Consider the following 18,587-nt stretch of genomic DNA (forward strand, 5'->3'; position numbering starts at 1 on the left):
AGTATATAAGTTAAACACAAAAAGCCTGTAAACATGAAGTTTTCATTAATTTATTAAGGGGTGGCAATTTTGACCCATTTACTGGAAATATGTTCATTTGGTATTTTATACTATATAAAATGGTTGTCTAAAGTGTATTTGTAAAAACATGGACAATAAGTGATGATGGGTCGACCCGACCCAATTTTGGCCCGTAAGCCCAACTGACTGGCCTATTCTGCACCTCTAACTATTGACTATCAAGAGTACACTTAGAAAGTTAAGAATCTGTGTAAAGTGTTGGTTTACGCCCAAGATCAAACACACACCAGGAATACAAACTCTTGTATAAAAATATAAGCTGAGTAGTAAAAGAAAAGAGAATATTGCGAGTAAACAAAGAAAGACTGATATGTTTATTCATTAACCAAGAAAACCTTTATATAGGCACTACATTCCAACGTAAACAAAAGACTCCTTCAAAATAACAATAAAATACTACTTTTCTGCTAAAGAACCAGGGAAACATTAGATATGTCACCTAACCTGTCTTTGTTTTAACCTCCACCTAATTACCTTGATCTCAATGTCAAGTTGATTTGTCTCCTCGTCTATTTGTTCAATCTCGTGTTCAACCTTCATAAAATTGTCTAGAGCATTCTCCACTTTAACTTTCTGTTCTCTCTCATGAAGCCATCTGGAAATAACCCTTTGTAAATCAAGCCCCACTTTCTTTATTTCCTCTCTTAATTTTCCAATTGCCTTTGCCGATCTTATCTATACTTAATAACCAGATTAAAATTCATTAAAAGAGTATAAATCCAAAACTCGTTAGAAAAGTAATGGGAAAATGTATACATAAAATCCTAAAGTTTTCCCTGGTGCCACCCAACTATTTTGGTGGTGCGGTTAAAAAAAAACAATTTTCCATCATATTTGTCGGAATAAACATAAGCAAAACCAAATTTACGGGTCTTTTTGCATTGCACTCCCACAGTTTGTATAGAATTGTAAATTTTTTGCAAATTATATAGTGCCTTTTCTCGACAACTAAAATATTAGTGACAAAACGAAATATCAGATTAAATAGACGAAAGTAAAAAAAAAGTATCAACAAACCATGATCTCATGCAATGAACAAATTACAATAATAATATTTGCAATAAATAACAATGATAACGATTTAAGATGGGAGTATTTAAATTCATTTTAAAAGTTTAAGGTTTCAACATCTGAATCAAATGGAGTCATGATAACAGATTAAAAAACAAACCTTAGAAGTAGAGCTTGATAGCATGGAGAGAATGTTGATGCATACAGAGCTCACAGTAATAGCAGGGGACCACGAATCATACAATATATCTGCACCAGTAGCCAAACACCCCCATCAATCAAGAAATATACTCATATATCTGACTTCAATCTTGATTGCAGCTTCGTTTGACCATCTTCTAGCTTTAAACATCAAAAATACCCATGAGAATGAGAATTTGAATAAATGACAAAAAAAGGACTTCTTAAAGTGATGTGAAGTTTAGACAATTCCCTTCACTATTTCATCGTTTTCATTATTTTAAGGGATAATATAACCTAAGTATTCAACTTTTTTTCATTAAGGAACACACATATATAGAAACTACTTAATAGTTAATAGGCCAACCAAGTATTTATCTGGTTCCGTTTATACCAACTTCAGCCAAAAACATGTGTATTTTTTGGTTCGGTACCGAGCTCATGCCTAACCCAAATTGATCCATTTTTACGGTACCGACCACTTTCGGTACCGGTACTACATTTGAACCAACACCAGCCCCATCAACTGTTGTAATCGCAATAATGCTTTAATATTTACTGACAACTACAATTAAAAAATAACAAATCATATAACTTTATTATTAAATAGACACCAATATGTAGAAAAGTTGTGGTCTTTCACCTGGGCTCAAGCAAAGATACAGCCAAAAAAGTTGAAGTAGCTCTATCCCACCTAAAGCATTGAATTTGTTCATTTCTTGTCCCAAGCTAAAAGGATAAAAAAACATGTAAATTGTCAATCTGCTAGCAATGAAGAACAAAAATATGAATCAAGAATTCAAGATCAACTACCTGCTTAAAAAGCTCCCACCTTTGCTGCTGCAGATGAAAAAACAGCTGGGGTTCGTATCTAAAATCTACATAGAAACACTTGTCACATAAACATTTATAAATATAAAAAAGAAGCCGACATCAGTTATAAATCACTATTATCAATATAAGTAACTGATATGTAGAAAAGTTGTGGTGTTGCACCTGGGCTCAAGCAAAGATACAGCCAAAACGTTGAAGTAGCTCTATCCCACCTTCTAAAGCATTGAATTGTTCATTTCCTTGGATTGATTCTCTAAACTCCCTGCATTCAAACTAAAGTTGAAAAATGTTCAGCAACAATGTTAATATATCTGAATAAAAATAGTCATGCGATAACCACAGGCAAACACATATCAAATTAACCTAAACTGAAATCAAACCTAAAGAGCTTTAACGAAAATAAAATAATGAACTGCAGAGTTTACCACATGAAGTATACACTGGAGTGAGGACAAATTGTTGCATTTCAACTTCATCTCGATGAATATGTGGCTTTAACAGGTGAAAAACCCTGTGAATTAGACTAAATGATCGAATTAATTTAATAAAATGAATGAGACACTATAAAAATTTTGCTACCAATGATTGTTTCGAATAAAAAAATACATACCTTGCGATTGATTTCAAAGATTTTGTGGGGTCCATGATCTGTTAATCGACGACAGAGGGCGGATCGGAGGCGACGCTAGTCTCCAACTCAAATAACAACGGCGAGCAACAATAGAAGAGGGTTTACCAGCGGCGTTTGTGTGAAACGAACAGAGAACGAATGGGATAAAACATTAAAGGCATTCTTTTGTTCTCAAAAGACCACTAAAAACAAAGGATATGCAAAAAACTAACACAAAGAACATCCACACACATCCGTATAATAACAATTTTAAATCACAACTCAGACTATGATTATTTATAATAGAGTAATCTGAAGCGAACTATAACATTGCAAAATAAAAAAAACACTTATACAAAGTTAAAAAAAATATCAAAAAGTAAAATGAAATGTACCATGAGCTCTAATGATCAGCTGCAATCATCAATCATCCCGCTGTCAATACCTACATATAACAGCCCGAATATACCAGCGTATTTACCATACTTCACATCAAACTTTCCCGGCGGATTCAGGATCTACTTGACCTTGAATTTGGGGAATCTGCTGCTTTGAAAGCCTAAAAAGTAGGGTCAATCTTGCTGCCAAGCCATAGTTTAATCAAGAAATTCATACCTGAAGAAGCCGCCATGGCAAATTAGGCAAACGGGTTTGATCATCGGCACGAACAGACAAAACCATGCAGATAAGAGAGTGTTCTCAAGCTTCAAATCTATGTGACAAATTTCCTAAAGTTCAAAAGAAACAATGATTAAAAAACATAAATAATACAAAAAAGCTCAAAATTACTAAACTTAAGTAGCATCCTAAAGAAGCAATCTTTACCATTTAATGAGAATCCCTAACCCGAGATACATGTTGTTGAAGGAAAAACCGAGCCTTTTTTAAATATATCACTTAAAAGTGTTAGTTTTTAGCTATTTAATGTGTACAATTGAATTGAGGCTTACCAAAATTCTTGTTGGAGGTAACTAAAGTTTCGCCAGAACCCTAGTTTGCGTTGTCTCACCGGATTCCTTGTCTTCTGTTTTGTAGGTATGGGTAGACCAATCAACGATACTGAGAAGACGACGCCACAGCTCCGCCGTCCTCATCTCAAATAACAGATGTATACCAATACTGCTGTGGATGTTACAAAACGATTATGAGGCTCATATTGTAAACAATCAAACAGAGTGGATAAATCCGCCATGGCTGCATACTTACGATTGTCATGTGAAACCACATGACCATCCGGGTTGCCCTGCCAAGATGCGGACGATCTCATCTTTGCCCAATTTCACTCAAACGCATTCAAATTGATCATCACAGCCTTTAAAACTCATCAAATCATCATCCAACAGACTAAAATTGAAATTATGGACCGAGATTCCAGCAAAACAATTATAAAACAAAATAATATTTCAAAACATGTTTTTTTATTTTATTAGCATACAATAGTTATGAAAATTGCATACGAAAAAATTTGGCAAATGCCATAGGCAGTATAATGAATTCAAATCGAATATAGAGTATAATTCTGATGTAACCTGGATGAATAATAGATTATAATAGTCAAAGGTAAATTATATTAGGCTAACACATTAACCAGCATAAAAAAAAAACCCTCTTTATCTCTATATACTCAATATCTACAACTATTAACATACAATTGCATAAAACTCCTGACACAGTAACCACAATACTTCAAATTAATCAAATAATTATCACACATTAAAAATTGTAACATATAATTCATAAACATTCGCAATGTTAACAGGTCGAGCTACTCTAATCATAATCATACTCAATCAACAATCGCATAAACTAAAATTAGGTCAAACAAAAACACATCATTACAACAAATCCAAACACTAATACCTTCATACATGGATTTAACCAGCGATTCGATGTTTCCTTCTTGTCCGATCACAAGAGGCGAATCAGAGGGCCGGAGAGCGGCGCCGGCGACGGAAGAAGAATCAATGGATATTCCGGTGGAAGAAAAAGAAAATCTTTGAATACGATTACCAACATCAGTTAGATTCTTCATTGAAAATAATCCATGGATCCAAGTTTGATTTGAAGAGGATGTAGAGTGAAGCGGCTAAAAGAATGATTTAGGGTTTGGAATGAAGCGTGAGAAAGAAGATAGGAGTCAGAAGCAATATAAAGGATCCAAAATCAAAAGCCCGACCCAACCCGTAGTTTTCCGGATCCCGCGTCCAAATTTGTGTAGTTTATGTAATATTGATTCCCTCCCAAAATCACCTTCTACTCAACCATAGAATGCCACATCAGCAAAATTGCTACATCATTCAATGACAAATGGCCCAAATCATCTCATTTATTAATATATATAGATTACGTGGTATAAAAGTGTGGGACAACCTGTGAAACCTCCTGCGGTGAGTTCCTGGAGCTTCATAATAAGGAAATAGAAAGTATGAATGTTCACTAATGAGATTATGAATCTCATTCTGCCTGATTGTGAATAAACCCAATTATACAGCCCAAACTCAATTGGTTTATCAGACCATGTGTATTGGTCCACGCCCAGGGCGTGGCCACCACCACACATCAGAGCCACCTCAGGCACAAAGTCACCACATCGACGTCACACTTTCCCCTTTGCGCGTTCATGGAAGGTTAAAACCACGCTTGCTTCTTCAACACTAAGTCGGTGCGGTGTACACGCCCAAAAGTTGCAAAAGCCACACCACATCGTTGATGACTTTGATGAATCAATTGGATCCACGGCTCGGGGCATGGCCTGAATGTATATGTTGATATAAACTTGTACCCAAAATTTAAAAACTTCCAAATCTTAAGTACTGTAACCAGTATGCTTATGTCTGTCAGAACTTGAATAGATAAATATACAAAAAATAATTGGTCTATGAGAACATGGACGTTACAAATGTTAAAACCGGATTTTGAAAACCATAAACTAAACTATATAAATCTTAAACAAGCGGGTTTGCTTCGACTTAAATTGTTTATAAGAAAAATGTAACAGAAACTCGCTAGCATAGATACATTATTCAAACCTTAAAGAGTTAGGTTTAACTATGATTTTTTATATGTATCAGCATCTTCGATACAAATATAAGAAAAAGAAAAAACAAAAAAAAAAAAACTATAACTAGACAGAAATGCCCCTGGAAGAAGATTCAGCTTCCAAGTATTTACACATCCTCTCCATCACCTGCCTACCCTTGGCACTGTTCTGCTGAAACTTTTCAACACATTTTTGTTCTATCTTCTCAGCCATCGACGCCAGGGTCGACAATGGCTTTATCCTTATCCGCGTCTCCTGCCTGCAAATTGTCCATTCATTGGGGTTCTCAGGGTGTGGGTCATACCTACACATGAGTTTCAACTCGTCAAACGACTAAAATACAAAAGAAACAAAAAAAATGCATATCGGCTAGACGTGGTACGGGGCCAACGTGTTGAAAGTCATCTCATGTGTATTCAAATACTTGAACAAGATTCGTTTAATTTAAAAAAAAAAATTAACCAATAATAAAGTATTTAATACACAAAGTTCAAAGAAATGTTGGAGGCCCGCCTGGCAAGACTCACTTAGATCCGCACATAAAATTACCAATTTGTATCTGTTTAATAACCGGTAAAAGAGTAACACATATATTGCTTAAAAGAGAAACGGGTCAAAAGTTAGTGTGTCAAAGTACATACAGGGTCCAAAAATCCAAAATCATTTTATTCTAAAGGAACTTTTAAATCATGTAGAATACATTATCTGTTAACAAAAATAATTAAAAAAATGTAAGAGGTAGGCCCAAACCCAAATTGACCCACGAGTTATAATTAGGAGTGTAAACGAGCCAAGTCGCTCGTGAGCTACACGAGGTCGACTCGCTAAAAGCTCAAATCAGGCCGAGCTTAAACCAGTCCAAGCCAAATCTCAAGCCTAAAAATAAACTTGTTTAATAAACGAGCCCGAGCGTCACTTATCGAGGTCAGGCAGAGGCTCGCGAGCCTAAACGAGCCTATTAAATAAAAAAGTTTGATTAAATATATTTTTACATAATAATAAATATTATGTATAGAATTAAGGCAAATAAAAATAACTAATTAATATATATTATGTTATATAAAAACTATAATTCATATATACACAATAACTAATTATGAATATATAGAAATTATTAATTAATAATAAAGAGCCAAGCGCGAGCCAGTCTCGAAGCTTGGAAAACTACTCAAGAGCCAAGTTTGAACTTTAGAAATAGAGCTCGAAACAAGTCGAGCTTGAGCTTACATGAGCCAAACTCTAGCCTTAGACGCCTAATTAAAATCAAACGTTTTGAATTAACCCAATTTAACGTGTAACCCAACCTAATTCAACCTCTTGTTTTGCCAAGTCAAATCATACCTGATCTTTTCCTCCACTTCAATGTATTTTTCAAGACTAATGTTCTTGGTAGCAAGTTGCATTGACCGGGTTTTGGCATCAACAACAGTTGACTCAACACAATGGCAAATATCTTGACCCACGATCTTGCGGAGGAACCATGGGCCAGGAGCATGGATGGTGATGGCTCGAGTAGTGTAGAGCTTACCAGATTCAGGTTCAAGCTTGTGGTTCAAGGTGTCGACTTGTAAGATGTGTGATAAGGTGTGTTTGTTCTCTGGGTCAGCAAACTTGCGCCATGATGCAGATGTGACTCGTTCCCATGGGTGCTTGTATGTATGCTCTTGTGAGTATGCTTTGACCATTTTGCAGTTTTAGTTGCTTGTTTTTACCTAGATAAAGTTATCGAACGTTAAAATAGCTTTTTATAATGGAGCTAAAGTAAACACAAAATGATATTATATCAGGTTGTCTAAATTCAAAAACCAGGTGCAGTTACTAAGAAACCAGAAAACATTGTGTGCGCTTATTGATCTTGAGTTATAGGTATGAACTCTATACTGAAAGCAACAATTTATATTCATTAACATAATTAAACAAGCAGCCCAAGTTGACAAGTTGTAGACTGGAAAACTGTAAATAGTACTAGCAGCCTAGCACTATCAATCAGTAACCCGAAATCAACCTTCAACCCATAACAAATAGTAACCGACCATCAACACTTAAAACTAAAATAAAAATATTCAGAAACCAACAAATATAGAAGAAACAAAGAATTCTACGAACCAATCAGAAATCACTTAAAACATGCTAATTGTGTCATTCTCAATTCATTGATGACTGAACATATGTAATTAACTAATCTAGTCACAGATCACTAAGCACGACAAACGTGAAGACAAATTTGAACTATATGAACCAAGAACATGTAAAACTCAGCTCAAAAACACTAAATTGAGTATAATTCACTAAAGCATGACCAAATAAAAAATCAACAAATATAAACAGTCAATAGATAAAATTACAAAAAAAAAAAAAAAAAAAAAATTGAACAGTCAGTAATTACTTCTGGCAATGAAGCACTAAACTGATGCATTAATAATAAAATCTAGCCCTAATTAATCAGAAATAGAAATCAAATTATTAAAAAAAAAAAAAAACTAAAAAACTAAAAATACTTGATAAATGATAACTATATATGATGGTACCAGCCCCAAAATAACTTATTCAGCAAGAAATCGTGGCTCAGCAACAAAACATGTTGACTTGCTTTACGAGTTTGACTACTACATAACCTGATGATAATAATTTATACATCGCCAGATCAAGCAAACAGCATAACGAATCATATAATTATTCAGCGAAAACAATACAATAAAAACACAAATCATCGTCGGATTGAAGATATAGATATGATAATCAACCAACAGTATAAAAACACGATCCGTAAACCTAATTGCAAAGGATTTACAATCAATGATAAATGCATTATACGCACAAACTGATTTACCTGAAAAATAACGGATGAACAAGATCGGCGCGCTTTGTTTCATAAATCGAAGCCGGCTGGGAAGGAGAGTGTGAGAGAAAGAGGATTGGGATCAAGGAGGAAAATACTGAAAATATTAGTGGGGGCTCCGCTTACGGTATTCCACGTGTCGGAGAAATCTCATCGGGGGTTTTTAATTATGGGCCAAATTTTTGGGCCTTAATGAGCCGATAATGCACATGGGCCGAGTTGACGTCAAAGTAACAAACTAATAACACCACCAAATCATTGATTTTTTTTTTACTTTTTTACGGTCCGATACTAATGCTAGTAGAATAAGTTCAATCGAAATTCGTTTGAATCGGTGGCCTTCCGGTTTGTCACTTCTTTTAGTTTCCCTATAAACATCCACCTAGAGGAACAGCCCCTTTGAAGGGCGTCGCAATGGCTCTATTTGCGGTATACGAGAAACACGAGGACTAATTGAAGTAATATTGGAAGACTCATCTATACTATATAATAAAAGAAACCTGTTTGAGGACACATGTCACTTCCTCATGCCCTCTCTAATAAAAGATAATTAATTTACCAACGAAAACAATCATGTTTTGTAATTGGTTAATCTAAATAATTAATTCATGTGTTACAACCAATCCTAAAACTTTAAGTTAGAATTTTTCGGATGAATTTTATCTCTTTAATATTTTTTACTCTTTCTATATTTTTATTCCCTATCTTTGCTTTATAACTATTAATGAATAATGAATAATAATAATGTGTTCGGATTGATTAAATTAAATTTAATATGCCAATTGTGAGTATTACAATGATAATAAAATAAACATATATAATGTAAAAATATAAGCGAACATATTTTTCCATGTTTAACTACTGTTGTTTTATTAGTTATATATATTAAACTATTACCGGACTCATAACAATTAACATGTATGAGTTTATATGGACTCTTTTTTATTTCAAAAATTGTGTAATTTATAATTCTATATTCATTACATAATAATCTTAATTTTATAGACAAAGTTATGCAAGTAATATTCATTATTTACATATAGGAAAATTCTAATTTTATAATCAAAGTTGTGTCATCTTTTCAAAGATTTTTATTTTAATTTTAACAAAACCTATTAAAAATTAAGATCTTTTAGGGGGAAATTTGACAACTTTTAAAATGATTTTTTTTAGAAAGAGGGTATGACATGTAATAAGAGGGTATGTTTAACTCACCCCCAATGACAATTATTATTACTTTTCCATGTTTAACCACTTTTGTTTTTATTTCCGAGTAAAGAAACGATACGAGAATTTTCTGATAAGCTGCAACGACTCTACATCGCTTTTGGTTATGCACATGAAGGAGGAGGAGATGATGACTTCAAGATATTCGAATAATCAGTTATTGGGTCTTGACCTCTTGTGGCCTTCATTTAACTTGAAGCAAATTTACCGTGTAATATTAATGGTATTAGAAAATGTTTTTAGGGCTTTTTTACCTTGATTGTTACTTATAGTATTAAAATAAATAGGTGGTAAATGTTTAAAAAATAAACTTAACTAAATTTATAATTGCCACGTGAATGTTCATTTTCTTAAATACATATCTTGACAATTCCATATGTTAACAAATTACATTATACTTTATTCAATTATTATTTAACCATGCAATGCATATATTTTTTAAAACATTATTTTTTTTTACTATTAATCATATAACATTACATTTATATTAACTCATTTATGTCAATCTAGCATATAAATATCTTCGTCTTTGTTTTGCATTTACAAGAAATATTTATTATATAGTTTAAATTGTTCAACCCGTGTAATACACGGGGAACTAACCTAGTTACTTCAATATATATAACGTGTGGGAGCGAAAAAATTATAAAAAACAAATAATTAATTAATTAGTTTTTTGTAATAATGCAAACAATCAGAAGAAAAAAAAAAGTTGTTAGGCACTCAATATATTTTTATTTTCTTTAATGCCGAATGTTAGTCCTACTATAAAATTACACCAACAAATTTAAATTACACTTTTATCTATTGTCTAGGTGTAAATCTATGACCCCCTCTAATGCACATAAATATCTACTAAGTGGGCTACCCGTTGGTTTTGGGCACTCAATATTAGTTTAATGTTCTAGAATTCTAACGAAAATAATGTGCCAATATTTATTTGATTACATAATCTTAAATAGTTACAACCCTACGTTATTTTGGTTAGATTCGAAATGACAATTAGTATGTTCAATAATTATGTGTAGCATAACAAAATCGGTATCTTTAAATAGGTGGGTTCGGCTACAAAGTCAAAATTTCATAAAAAGTGTAAAAAGTCATAAAATATCATAATTTAAGCCATAAAACACACCTAAAACCCACAAATAACAGAGTGAAGATTGCTAAAAATTAAAATATCATATTCAAACCCTAATAGTGCATAAAAACTTCAAACAAATTATCGTAGAACTATAAATATAAAACACAACATACTAATCAACATAAAACACAATATTGATTGTCATTCCATAATCAAAGCCTTATCCTCTAAAGCACAACACAAAGCCCACATATATGACGTTTTAGTAATCTTCATTATGTTATTTATGAGTTTTTAGTGTGTTTTATGGTTGACATTATGGTGTTTTATGACTTTCTACAATTTTTAGAAAATTTGCACTTTGTAACCAACTCCTAGCCTCTTTAAATATACCATCACCAAGCCTTTTTTTTTATAATTCCTAGGTTTGATATTTTAAAAATAACGATTTTGACTTCATTATTTTCCTAAGGTTATGTGTTGTGGGGATCAAAGGAGTGCCATAGCACGAGGGGCACGGCACACCGTCAAAGATGGGGAGAGGGGCATGGGCGTGAAGGTGATAGCGGACGTGGGATGGTGAAGGTTACCATTGGTTTGTTGGATGGTGTGCCAATCGTTGAAGACGTTTATAAAAAATATTAATTAAATCTATAAAATCACTATCGCTATATACTTTTTCATCCTATTTTTTGTCATTCTTCACCATAATGAATCCATACAAGAATGTTTATCACTCCATCTTTAAAAACGACCCGTACAAACAATACAATGCCGGTGAGTGACACATACCCGAACCAGCCACCCCTCAGGCTAACTTTTTTTCGAACAACAAATCTTATCCAACTCTACTTTACACCGATAATCATAAAATGCACTTCGCTTTGCTTAGGTTTGACCATGTGACCTCTTCTTTAAAAAATAAGTGCACCTACCAAGTGGTTTAGCCCCACATTAAGGCTCTAGAGGATGACTATCCTCACAAGGGGGTTTTCCTATATTTATTGGGTTTCCTCCTGAATTGGTGTATAGGCATATGTCTAGAGGAGATAGATATGATTGGGTAGTCCCGCTCGTGGCACGATGAAACTCTAGTGGTCCGTCATTGAATTTCACTGGATAGTTAGACCATGAGGTATGGTGAGGATAGTCCCCAAAGGGACCATCCGCCACGTAGGCACCAACTAAGCAAAGGTGGAGGACCATCCCCTTGGGGACTACCCAAGGGTGTGGTGGATGGTCCTCCCCTATTTTTTTGATTTAATTAAAACAAAGTAAAAAAAAAATAAAAAACTTACATTTAAATTTAAATAAAAACCTAAAGTTACATTAAAAAAATCCTAAAGCTACTCGTTGTTTTCTCCGAGATTCCAAATGTGATCGATCAAGTCCGATTGAAGATTGGCATGTGTGAAATCGTTATGTAACGAGAACCTGTTTAAATCTTGTTGTTCTCCGCTAACCGGAACATTATTCTGCTCCACCACATTCTCGTCATACTCACAAATTGCATGTCCTTCGTCTTCGAGGATCATGTTATGCAGCAGAATACAAGCATGCATACAGTATCGCAACTTTTTGGGTGTAAAAGCGTGTGCTAGGTTTTCAATAATATGTCATCTTTGTTGGAGAACCCCAAAACACCGTTCAATATCTTTTCTAGGCGCTTCTTAAAACTTGGCAAATTTCTTTCTTTTTTCATTTGGAGGATGCCTAACCATTTTAACAATTGTAGAGTACTGTGGGTATATTCCATCGGCAAGATAATACCCGCGTCTATACTCCACTCCCGAAACCGTAAACCTCGTATCAGGACCGATCCCTTTTATAACATCGTCAAAAACCTAGGAATTTTGTAGAACGTTGATGTCGTTATTCGAACCAGGAATCCCAAAGAAAGCATGCCAAATCCATAGGTCTTGAAACGCAACAGCTTCTAGAATTATTGTTGGATGTCCCTGATCGCCTCGCGTATACATTCCTCGCCAAGCGGTAGGACAATTCCGCCATGGCCAATGCATGCAATCAATGCTCCCGAGCATGCCTGGAAAACCGTGCCTTGCTTGGTGGTGTTGATACAAATTTTGGACGTCATTGTAATTCGGTTTTCGCAAATATTTTTGGCTGTAGAGCCTCACCACAAATTTGCAAAACTTGTATAAACATTCTCTAGCAGTTCTTTCGGACAGCTTTAAGTATTCGTCCCAAGCATCGGCTGCCGTCCCATAAGCTAGTTGACGAAGCGCCGCAGTGCATTTCTGTAAGGTGGTGAAGCCCATTTTGCCTCTAACATCGGGTCGCAAGGTAAAAAACGGGTCATAAGCGGCTAAATCGTCGGCTATACGTAAGAAAAATCGACGACTCATTCTGAAACGGCGTCTAAAAATAGCTTCCGAGTACAACGGCTCGTCGGCAAAGAAATCGGCGACTAATCTTTGGTGAGCACCTACAAGATAAAAAAATATATATATACAACTTATAAATAAAAATATAATGTAACACTATAAAAATAGGAATAAAAATATAAGACTAAAAACATAAGAATAAAAATATAAGAATAGAAATATAACTAACTTTCTTGGTCTCGCTCGATGTGTGGGTTCCTGTTTAGTGGTTGTGACGAAACCTCCTCCTCCTCTTCTTCTTCCAGAATTAGTTGTGTCGTCTCTACCACCTTGTTTATAAAATATTTTACGGTTTCCATGGTGTTCGTCGAACCCGATGAAGAGGAAGATGACATCGTGTATTTTTTAGAGAAGATTATGTGAGAATGTGGGTGAATTTTTGTATAAAAATGGTGTGTAAAGGGAGTTGTTTGGAGAAAGTGGGTGAATTTTTGTATAAAAATGATTAAATGTGTGGGTATTTATATAGGTTTTAAATTAAATGAATTTTTTTTAAAGTAGCCGTTATATCAACGGCATAATTGAAGGGCCCCACAACTTTTTGGCTCGTCTCCAGCGTCCGGGAGAGGACAGCACCGACTCGACGGGGTGGGAGGGGGCGGTGTGGGACGATCCGGGACGGCGACGACGGGGGAGGACGGACCCCATACCCTTCGTTCTTATTGTTGCTTTTTTTCATAGTTAATCAAAAGAAGTACAAAACGTTGACCCATGGAGTATTGGCCTGTCTCGTATCTTTTTTTTAAGAAAGATCAACAAAATTTTATTCATACCATCTGGATAACCAACTGTTAGCCAGATGTATCACCAAAAGTTCATACACCCATGTAAACTATCATACCCCAAGACTAATTAAATCGAAATTACACCAGTTATCCCATGAAATATTAGCGCTTTAACTCTACTTTTCAGCCACATATACCCGAACATCTTGATTTCTTCCTTCATCCTATTAACATAGGGTTGCTTTCCTTCAAATACCGCCTCGTTTCGGCTTCTCCAGATCACCCATATGGTCGCTTGTGTTACCAAGTTAACCGTTTTCTTCCACCTATGTGATCCTCTGTTGCATTTATGTATATTTGCCAAGTCTTTCAACTCCAAAACAGGAACTTGTTTTATTCTGCACCACCGAGTTATGAACTCCCAAATTTGCTCCGCAATACGGCATGAGGCGAAAAGATGAAAAGCAGACTCTTCCTCATCACCGCACATTTTACAACGATTATCTTCTATTATGACATTTCTTCTATTCAAAGCCGCATTGGTCGGAAGCTTATCTTGAATTAGTCTCCAAACTAAAAAATTTACCTTGATGGGGGACCAATTATTCCATTCAAAATCCAGCCGAAGATCTGAAAACATTAAACGTTGCGTCTTCTCCTTAACACTGCTCACCGAGAATCTACCGGAGCTGTCCAAGATCCAATCCCATTTGTAAGCACCCAACCCAAATTCATATCGAACAATAGCATCAGATAGGATGTTTAACTCGGATATCTCGGCAGCCACCGAAGGTAACCTGATCCACAGAAACTTCAGCTCCAAACCATTAGGACCATCCACCACCCGCTCCTTGATTAAAACGTTTTTGTATCTCTCCAACTGAAACAGGGCCGGGAACTTCTCGCATAAAGGCTCCTCGATATTTCCCCTGTCTCGTATCTTTGTATATAAAAATATAGAGTATGAAATTATGAAGATGAAAACAGAAATATTAGTAAATACTAAAATCCGTAGAACAGTTCTAAAATATTCTCCAAAAATACATAACTTGATGTGCTCACATACACGAATACGATCTCGAAAAGGTAAAAAAGTGACACATGTTTTATACATTCGATACCGTGAATTACGATCACGATTTGTGAAGCTAAATTGAACTTACGAATTGACGTATACAATGACGTATAAATAAAAAAAATACCAACAAAAGAAAAATATATACCCTTCTTTATCTTCTCTTTTCTATGCCTTGTTAACATCGAAGCCATTACATAAAATCATATCATATAAAGTTAAAGAGATTGATATCTATTGTTAACATCGATGCCATTTGATGCCTTATTGTGATAAGACTTCACCTTTCAACAACCAAGAATTAACTTTATTAACATAAAATAATTATAAAAAGTTAAAAACTAATTTATGGGCTTAAAAAAAACTTGATAAATGTTGCTTCATCAATAATTTGCGGCATCTGACAACCACATTTCCAAAATACTTTGCAGGAAAGGTTGGTCCATCCACCATGGGATATGTTATCCTTATTCTGACATTTTTCTCATTTTCTTTCATTTCATTTATTAATTAATTAATTTTCCATTTTGCCAGCCTGATTTTGAGAGCGAAATGTTAAATATAAAATTCAATAAAATAATAATCAGCAACCTAAATCATAAAAAAGTTCCACTAAACATAGTTAATCAAATTAACAACAAGCACCCTCAACTTTCACCAAATTTCACAACCACCCCCTCCTCTTCCCCACCGGAATCCTTCATACTTCATCATACAAGTTTTCCGTTTCTTACGCTTGGCGCCAAATTTATACAATCGGAGATGCGAAAACATGATATGAATTTGTTAATTGATCGTGTTTTTAGACCTTGAGAATCTTCGCAGCTCGAACAACTGGATTTTCACGAGCGATAGCTTCACGTCCTGCGGCTTTGTAGTCGTAACTGCAGTCATGTCGATCGGAGTAACGGTGTTCGGAGCAGAACATCTCGCCGCAACGACACGTGAATCCGATCAATCCGACTTTCTTCTTGCAACCGGAGCACCGATTCACCACGCGCTGCCGCTTGAAACCGTCGCCGGAACTCTCGCTCACCGGCTCCGACGCCTCCAGGCGTCGTTTACGAGACAGATCTGGATTTTCCGGCGAAGAAGCGGAGTTAGGTCTAAAGTCAACGATAACGTTGCTGACGTCAGCGTTGTTCTTCAGATCCGATCTACGGTCATCTGTGGCGGAGATATTGATCGGAGGTGAGCATAAGGATAAGGTTTCAGAAACCTTGAGCTCGGTTTCTTCTTTCTCTCTCTTCTGATGAGCCATGGCTGATTAGGACGAGAGAGAGGTTTTAGAGAGAGAGAGAGGTTTTAGAGAGAGAGAGAGAGAGAGAGTGGGGGGTTTTAGAGAGAGAAGGAGTTGGGGATGGGATGGGATGAGTTTAAAGGTTTGAAGAAAGTGTTTAATATGATGATATGACGGTAATACCCCTTGTGTAATTGTATCGGTTCTGACTTCTGACAAACAGCAAACGGACTGAAAAGAAAAATGCCTTTCCAGGAAATTATTCTCGCTTCAACCTCTTAAAGGATAAAAGTAATCATCAAATTGGTCATCATTGTGTTATTTCATTTCTTGTTTTATAGTTTTCGTTCGTGTGGTTTGTTAAAAATCAATATTTCAGTCCATTAGTTTAAAAATTGCGATTTCAGTCCCTGTGGTTTCACTTTCGTATCCATTTCAGTCCAACTCCGTTAACCCCATCCATTTATTCTGTTAAGTACACGTGAATTGACCATAATGCCCTTATTAATAAAAAACAAAAAGATATCTAAATGAGTTAATTACTATTTTCGTCCCTGTGATTTGTCAAAAATCACGATTTCAGTCCATTAGTTTAAAAAATACGATTTCAGTTCCTATGGTTTCACTTTCGTAACCATTTCAGTACAGTCTCCTAACACCGTCTATTTTACCGTTAAGTTTTTAATGAAATACCAAAATTACCCTTGTGTTAATTAAATATGGACTTATATGATTTTATTATTGGATTTATATGATTTTATTGTTGTATGACATATGGCCTTAAATTGGATTTTAGGGTTCGACCCACCATCGTTTCAGTAGAAGTAGAAGTAGAAGTCTTGCACTAAATTTACATATATGGTTCAAAAATTTTAATTTTGGATTTTAGAATGAGAGAAATGTCCAGGTGAGCATTATTTTTCAAAGTTACTATGTTAATTGATTCTGCTAGGAAGATATTAATTGGGGTGGGGTAATGGGTCGTCGGACATTAAGAGGGTGGGGTTGTGATGTCGGAGAAGATGACCGAAAACTTTTGCCAGAAATGAGAGCAGGGATGTAGTGGGGTGGGGTAGCGTGGGGTTGTGTTTTAACAAGTGGGTCCCAGAATACAATCTTTTAAATTTCTATGGTTTTTTATTTAATTAACACAGGAGTAATTTAGGTATTTCATTAAAAACTTAACTGTAAAATAGACAGTGTTAGGAGACTGGACTGAAATGGTTACGAAAGTGAAACCACATGGACTAAAATAGTGATTTTTTACAAACCACAGGGACGAAAACAATAATTAACTCATTTAGATGTCTTTTTGTTTTTTATTAATAAGGGCATTATGCTCAATTCACGTGTACTTAACAGAATAAATGGACGGGGTTAACGGAGGTGGACTGAAATGGTTATGAAAGTGAAACCAAAGGGACTGAAATCGCAATTTTTAAACTATTTGATTGAAATAGTGATTTTCGACAAACCACAGGGACGAAAATAGTAATTAACTCAAAATTAAAAAAATAAAGTCGATTTATTTGAATACAGAAGTGTCTATTTGAACGTTTAACCGTTTCTATACAACTTGTATAGAGCTACGTAATTTGTATAGGGTTAACCTTAAACAACACAAACTGTCATATACGACTCGTATAGTACGACCTAGATGTTTTTTTGTTGTTCAAAGATGGCAAATGTAGGTGTTTATTATTTTTCTGGATATTAGTTTTATATGTTTTATATATTATTGTATCATATCGTGCCATATCGTATTGTGTTGTATCGCATTGTTATGTATCGTATATGTTTTTCAGTACTAGTTCTAAACATTCCACACGTATTGTATTGTATCATTACGTTCCGTATCGTATTGTACCATATTGTATTATACATTATACGTAACAAACCAATGATTCAAAACATTGTAAATAAACACCACATATATAAAAAACCAAAACTGCAAATTTAACTAGATAATAAGTTTATTTATGCATAACAAAATCCAAATACATCAAAATTTCAACATACAAAAACGACAACAAACTATCCTAAACCACCGGATCTTAACATGCGCTTGATGGCTGCATATCATGACCAACGCCTGACGGCTGTGAATCTTGACCCCCCTGCCGGTGGATGTCGATCGTTCGAATACACTCGACACACTGGTATCGGATGGGCCTGGCGGTCTATCTCCCAAAATCACCCGTAGCAAAAGGTTCTCAGTACGGACGTGGTGGTGGTC

The 18,587-nt window shown here is 35.1% G+C and overlaps 4 protein-coding genes and 1 long non-coding RNA gene across 24 annotated transcripts; all 5 read right to left on the reverse strand.

The window, feature by feature from the left end:
• Positions 1-372: 372 nt before the first annotated feature.
• On the reverse strand, positions 373-4,895 carry LOC110904325. Of its 20 annotated transcripts, none has more exons than XR_004879613.1 (11): positions 4,577-4,895; positions 3,667-3,838; positions 3,542-3,595; positions 3,332-3,444; positions 2,717-3,275; positions 2,532-2,629; positions 2,269-2,379; positions 2,086-2,150; positions 1,916-2,001; positions 1,253-1,434; positions 373-756 (listed from the first exon to the last, which is right to left on the reverse strand). It is a non-coding gene; the product is annotated as an uncharacterized LOC110904325 (long non-coding RNA). The 20 variants fall into 20 exon arrangements; XR_002572478.2 differs by lacking the exon at positions 3,542-3,595 and adding an exon at positions 3,923-3,959 and having other exon boundaries at positions 3,667-3,835; XR_002572476.2 differs by lacking the exon at positions 3,542-3,595 and adding an exon at positions 3,923-3,959.
• A 762-nt stretch (positions 4,896-5,657) lies between these two features.
• On the reverse strand, positions 5,658-8,736 carry LOC110904326 (UPS-like protein C36.10). The gene is made up of 3 exons (XM_022150171.2): positions 8,587-8,736; positions 7,098-7,468; positions 5,658-6,060 (listed from the first exon to the last, which is right to left on the reverse strand). The coding sequence occupies exons 2-3, from the start codon at positions 7,439-7,441 to the stop codon at positions 5,841-5,843; spliced, it is 564 nt and encodes a 187-aa protein (XP_022005863.1). The 5' UTR covers positions 7,442-7,468; positions 8,587-8,736; the 3' UTR covers positions 5,658-5,840.
• Positions 8,737-12,750: 4,014 nt separating this feature from the next.
• Positions 12,751-13,646, reverse strand: LOC110907585. The gene is made up of 2 exons (XM_022152545.1): positions 13,481-13,646; positions 12,751-13,352 (listed from the first exon to the last, which is right to left on the reverse strand). Exons 1-2 carry the CDS (start codon positions 13,644-13,646, stop codon positions 12,751-12,753), a joined length of 768 nt encoding a protein of 255 aa, XP_022008237.1.
• Positions 13,647-14,163: 517 nt separating this feature from the next.
• On the reverse strand, positions 14,164-15,305 carry LOC110907586. Its single transcript, XM_022152546.1, has 2 exons — positions 15,243-15,305; positions 14,164-14,976 (listed from the first exon to the last, which is right to left on the reverse strand). The coding sequence occupies exons 1-2, from the start codon at positions 15,303-15,305 to the stop codon at positions 14,164-14,166; spliced, it is 876 nt and encodes a 291-aa protein (XP_022008238.1).
• Positions 15,306-15,685: 380 nt separating this feature from the next.
• Positions 15,686-16,482, reverse strand: LOC110904328 (zinc finger A20 and AN1 domain-containing stress-associated protein 5). Its single transcript, XM_022150172.2, has one exon. It carries the CDS (start codon positions 16,370-16,372, stop codon positions 15,914-15,916), a length of 459 nt encoding a protein of 152 aa, XP_022005864.1. The 5' UTR covers positions 16,373-16,482; the 3' UTR covers positions 15,686-15,913.
• Positions 16,483-18,587: the final 2,105 nt, after the last annotated feature.

The sequence above is a fragment of the Helianthus annuus genome, chromosome 14 (genome assembly GCF_002127325.2).
Source record: "Helianthus annuus cultivar XRQ/B chromosome 14, HanXRQr2.0-SUNRISE, whole genome shotgun sequence".
Lineage (NCBI taxonomy): Eukaryota > Viridiplantae > Streptophyta > Magnoliopsida > Asterales > Asteraceae > Helianthus > Helianthus annuus.

Excerpts from the sequence above, each read along its gene's own strand:
- LOC110907585 (XM_022152545.1), bottom strand. The coding sequence starts at position 13,646 with ATGTCATCTTCCTCTTCATCGGGTTCGACGAACACCATGGAAACCGTA. Across the intron at positions 13,353-13,480 it reads CATCGAGCGAGACCAAGAAA|GTGCTCACCAAAGATTAGTC; the intron begins GTTAGTTATATT and ends TTTATCTTGTAG.
- LOC110907586 (XM_022152546.1), bottom strand. The coding sequence starts at position 15,305 with ATGGCTTCGATGTTAACAAGGCATAGAAAAGAGAAGATAAAGAAGGGT. Across the intron at positions 14,977-15,242 it reads AGGGTATATATTTTTCTTTT|ATACGAGACAGGGGAAATAT; the intron begins GTTGGTATTTTT and ends TTATATACAAAG.
- LOC110904328 (XM_022150172.2), bottom strand. The coding sequence starts at position 16,372 with ATGGCTCATCAGAAGAGAGAGAAAGAAGAAACCGAGCTCAAGGTTTCT.
- LOC110904326 (XM_022150171.2), bottom strand. The coding sequence starts at position 7,441 with ATGGTCAAAGCATACTCACAAGAGCATACATACAAGCACCCATGGGAA. Across the intron at positions 6,061-7,097 it reads GAAGTGGAGGAAAAGATCAG|GTATGACCCACACCCTGAGA; the intron begins GTATGATTTGAC and ends ACTCATGTGTAG.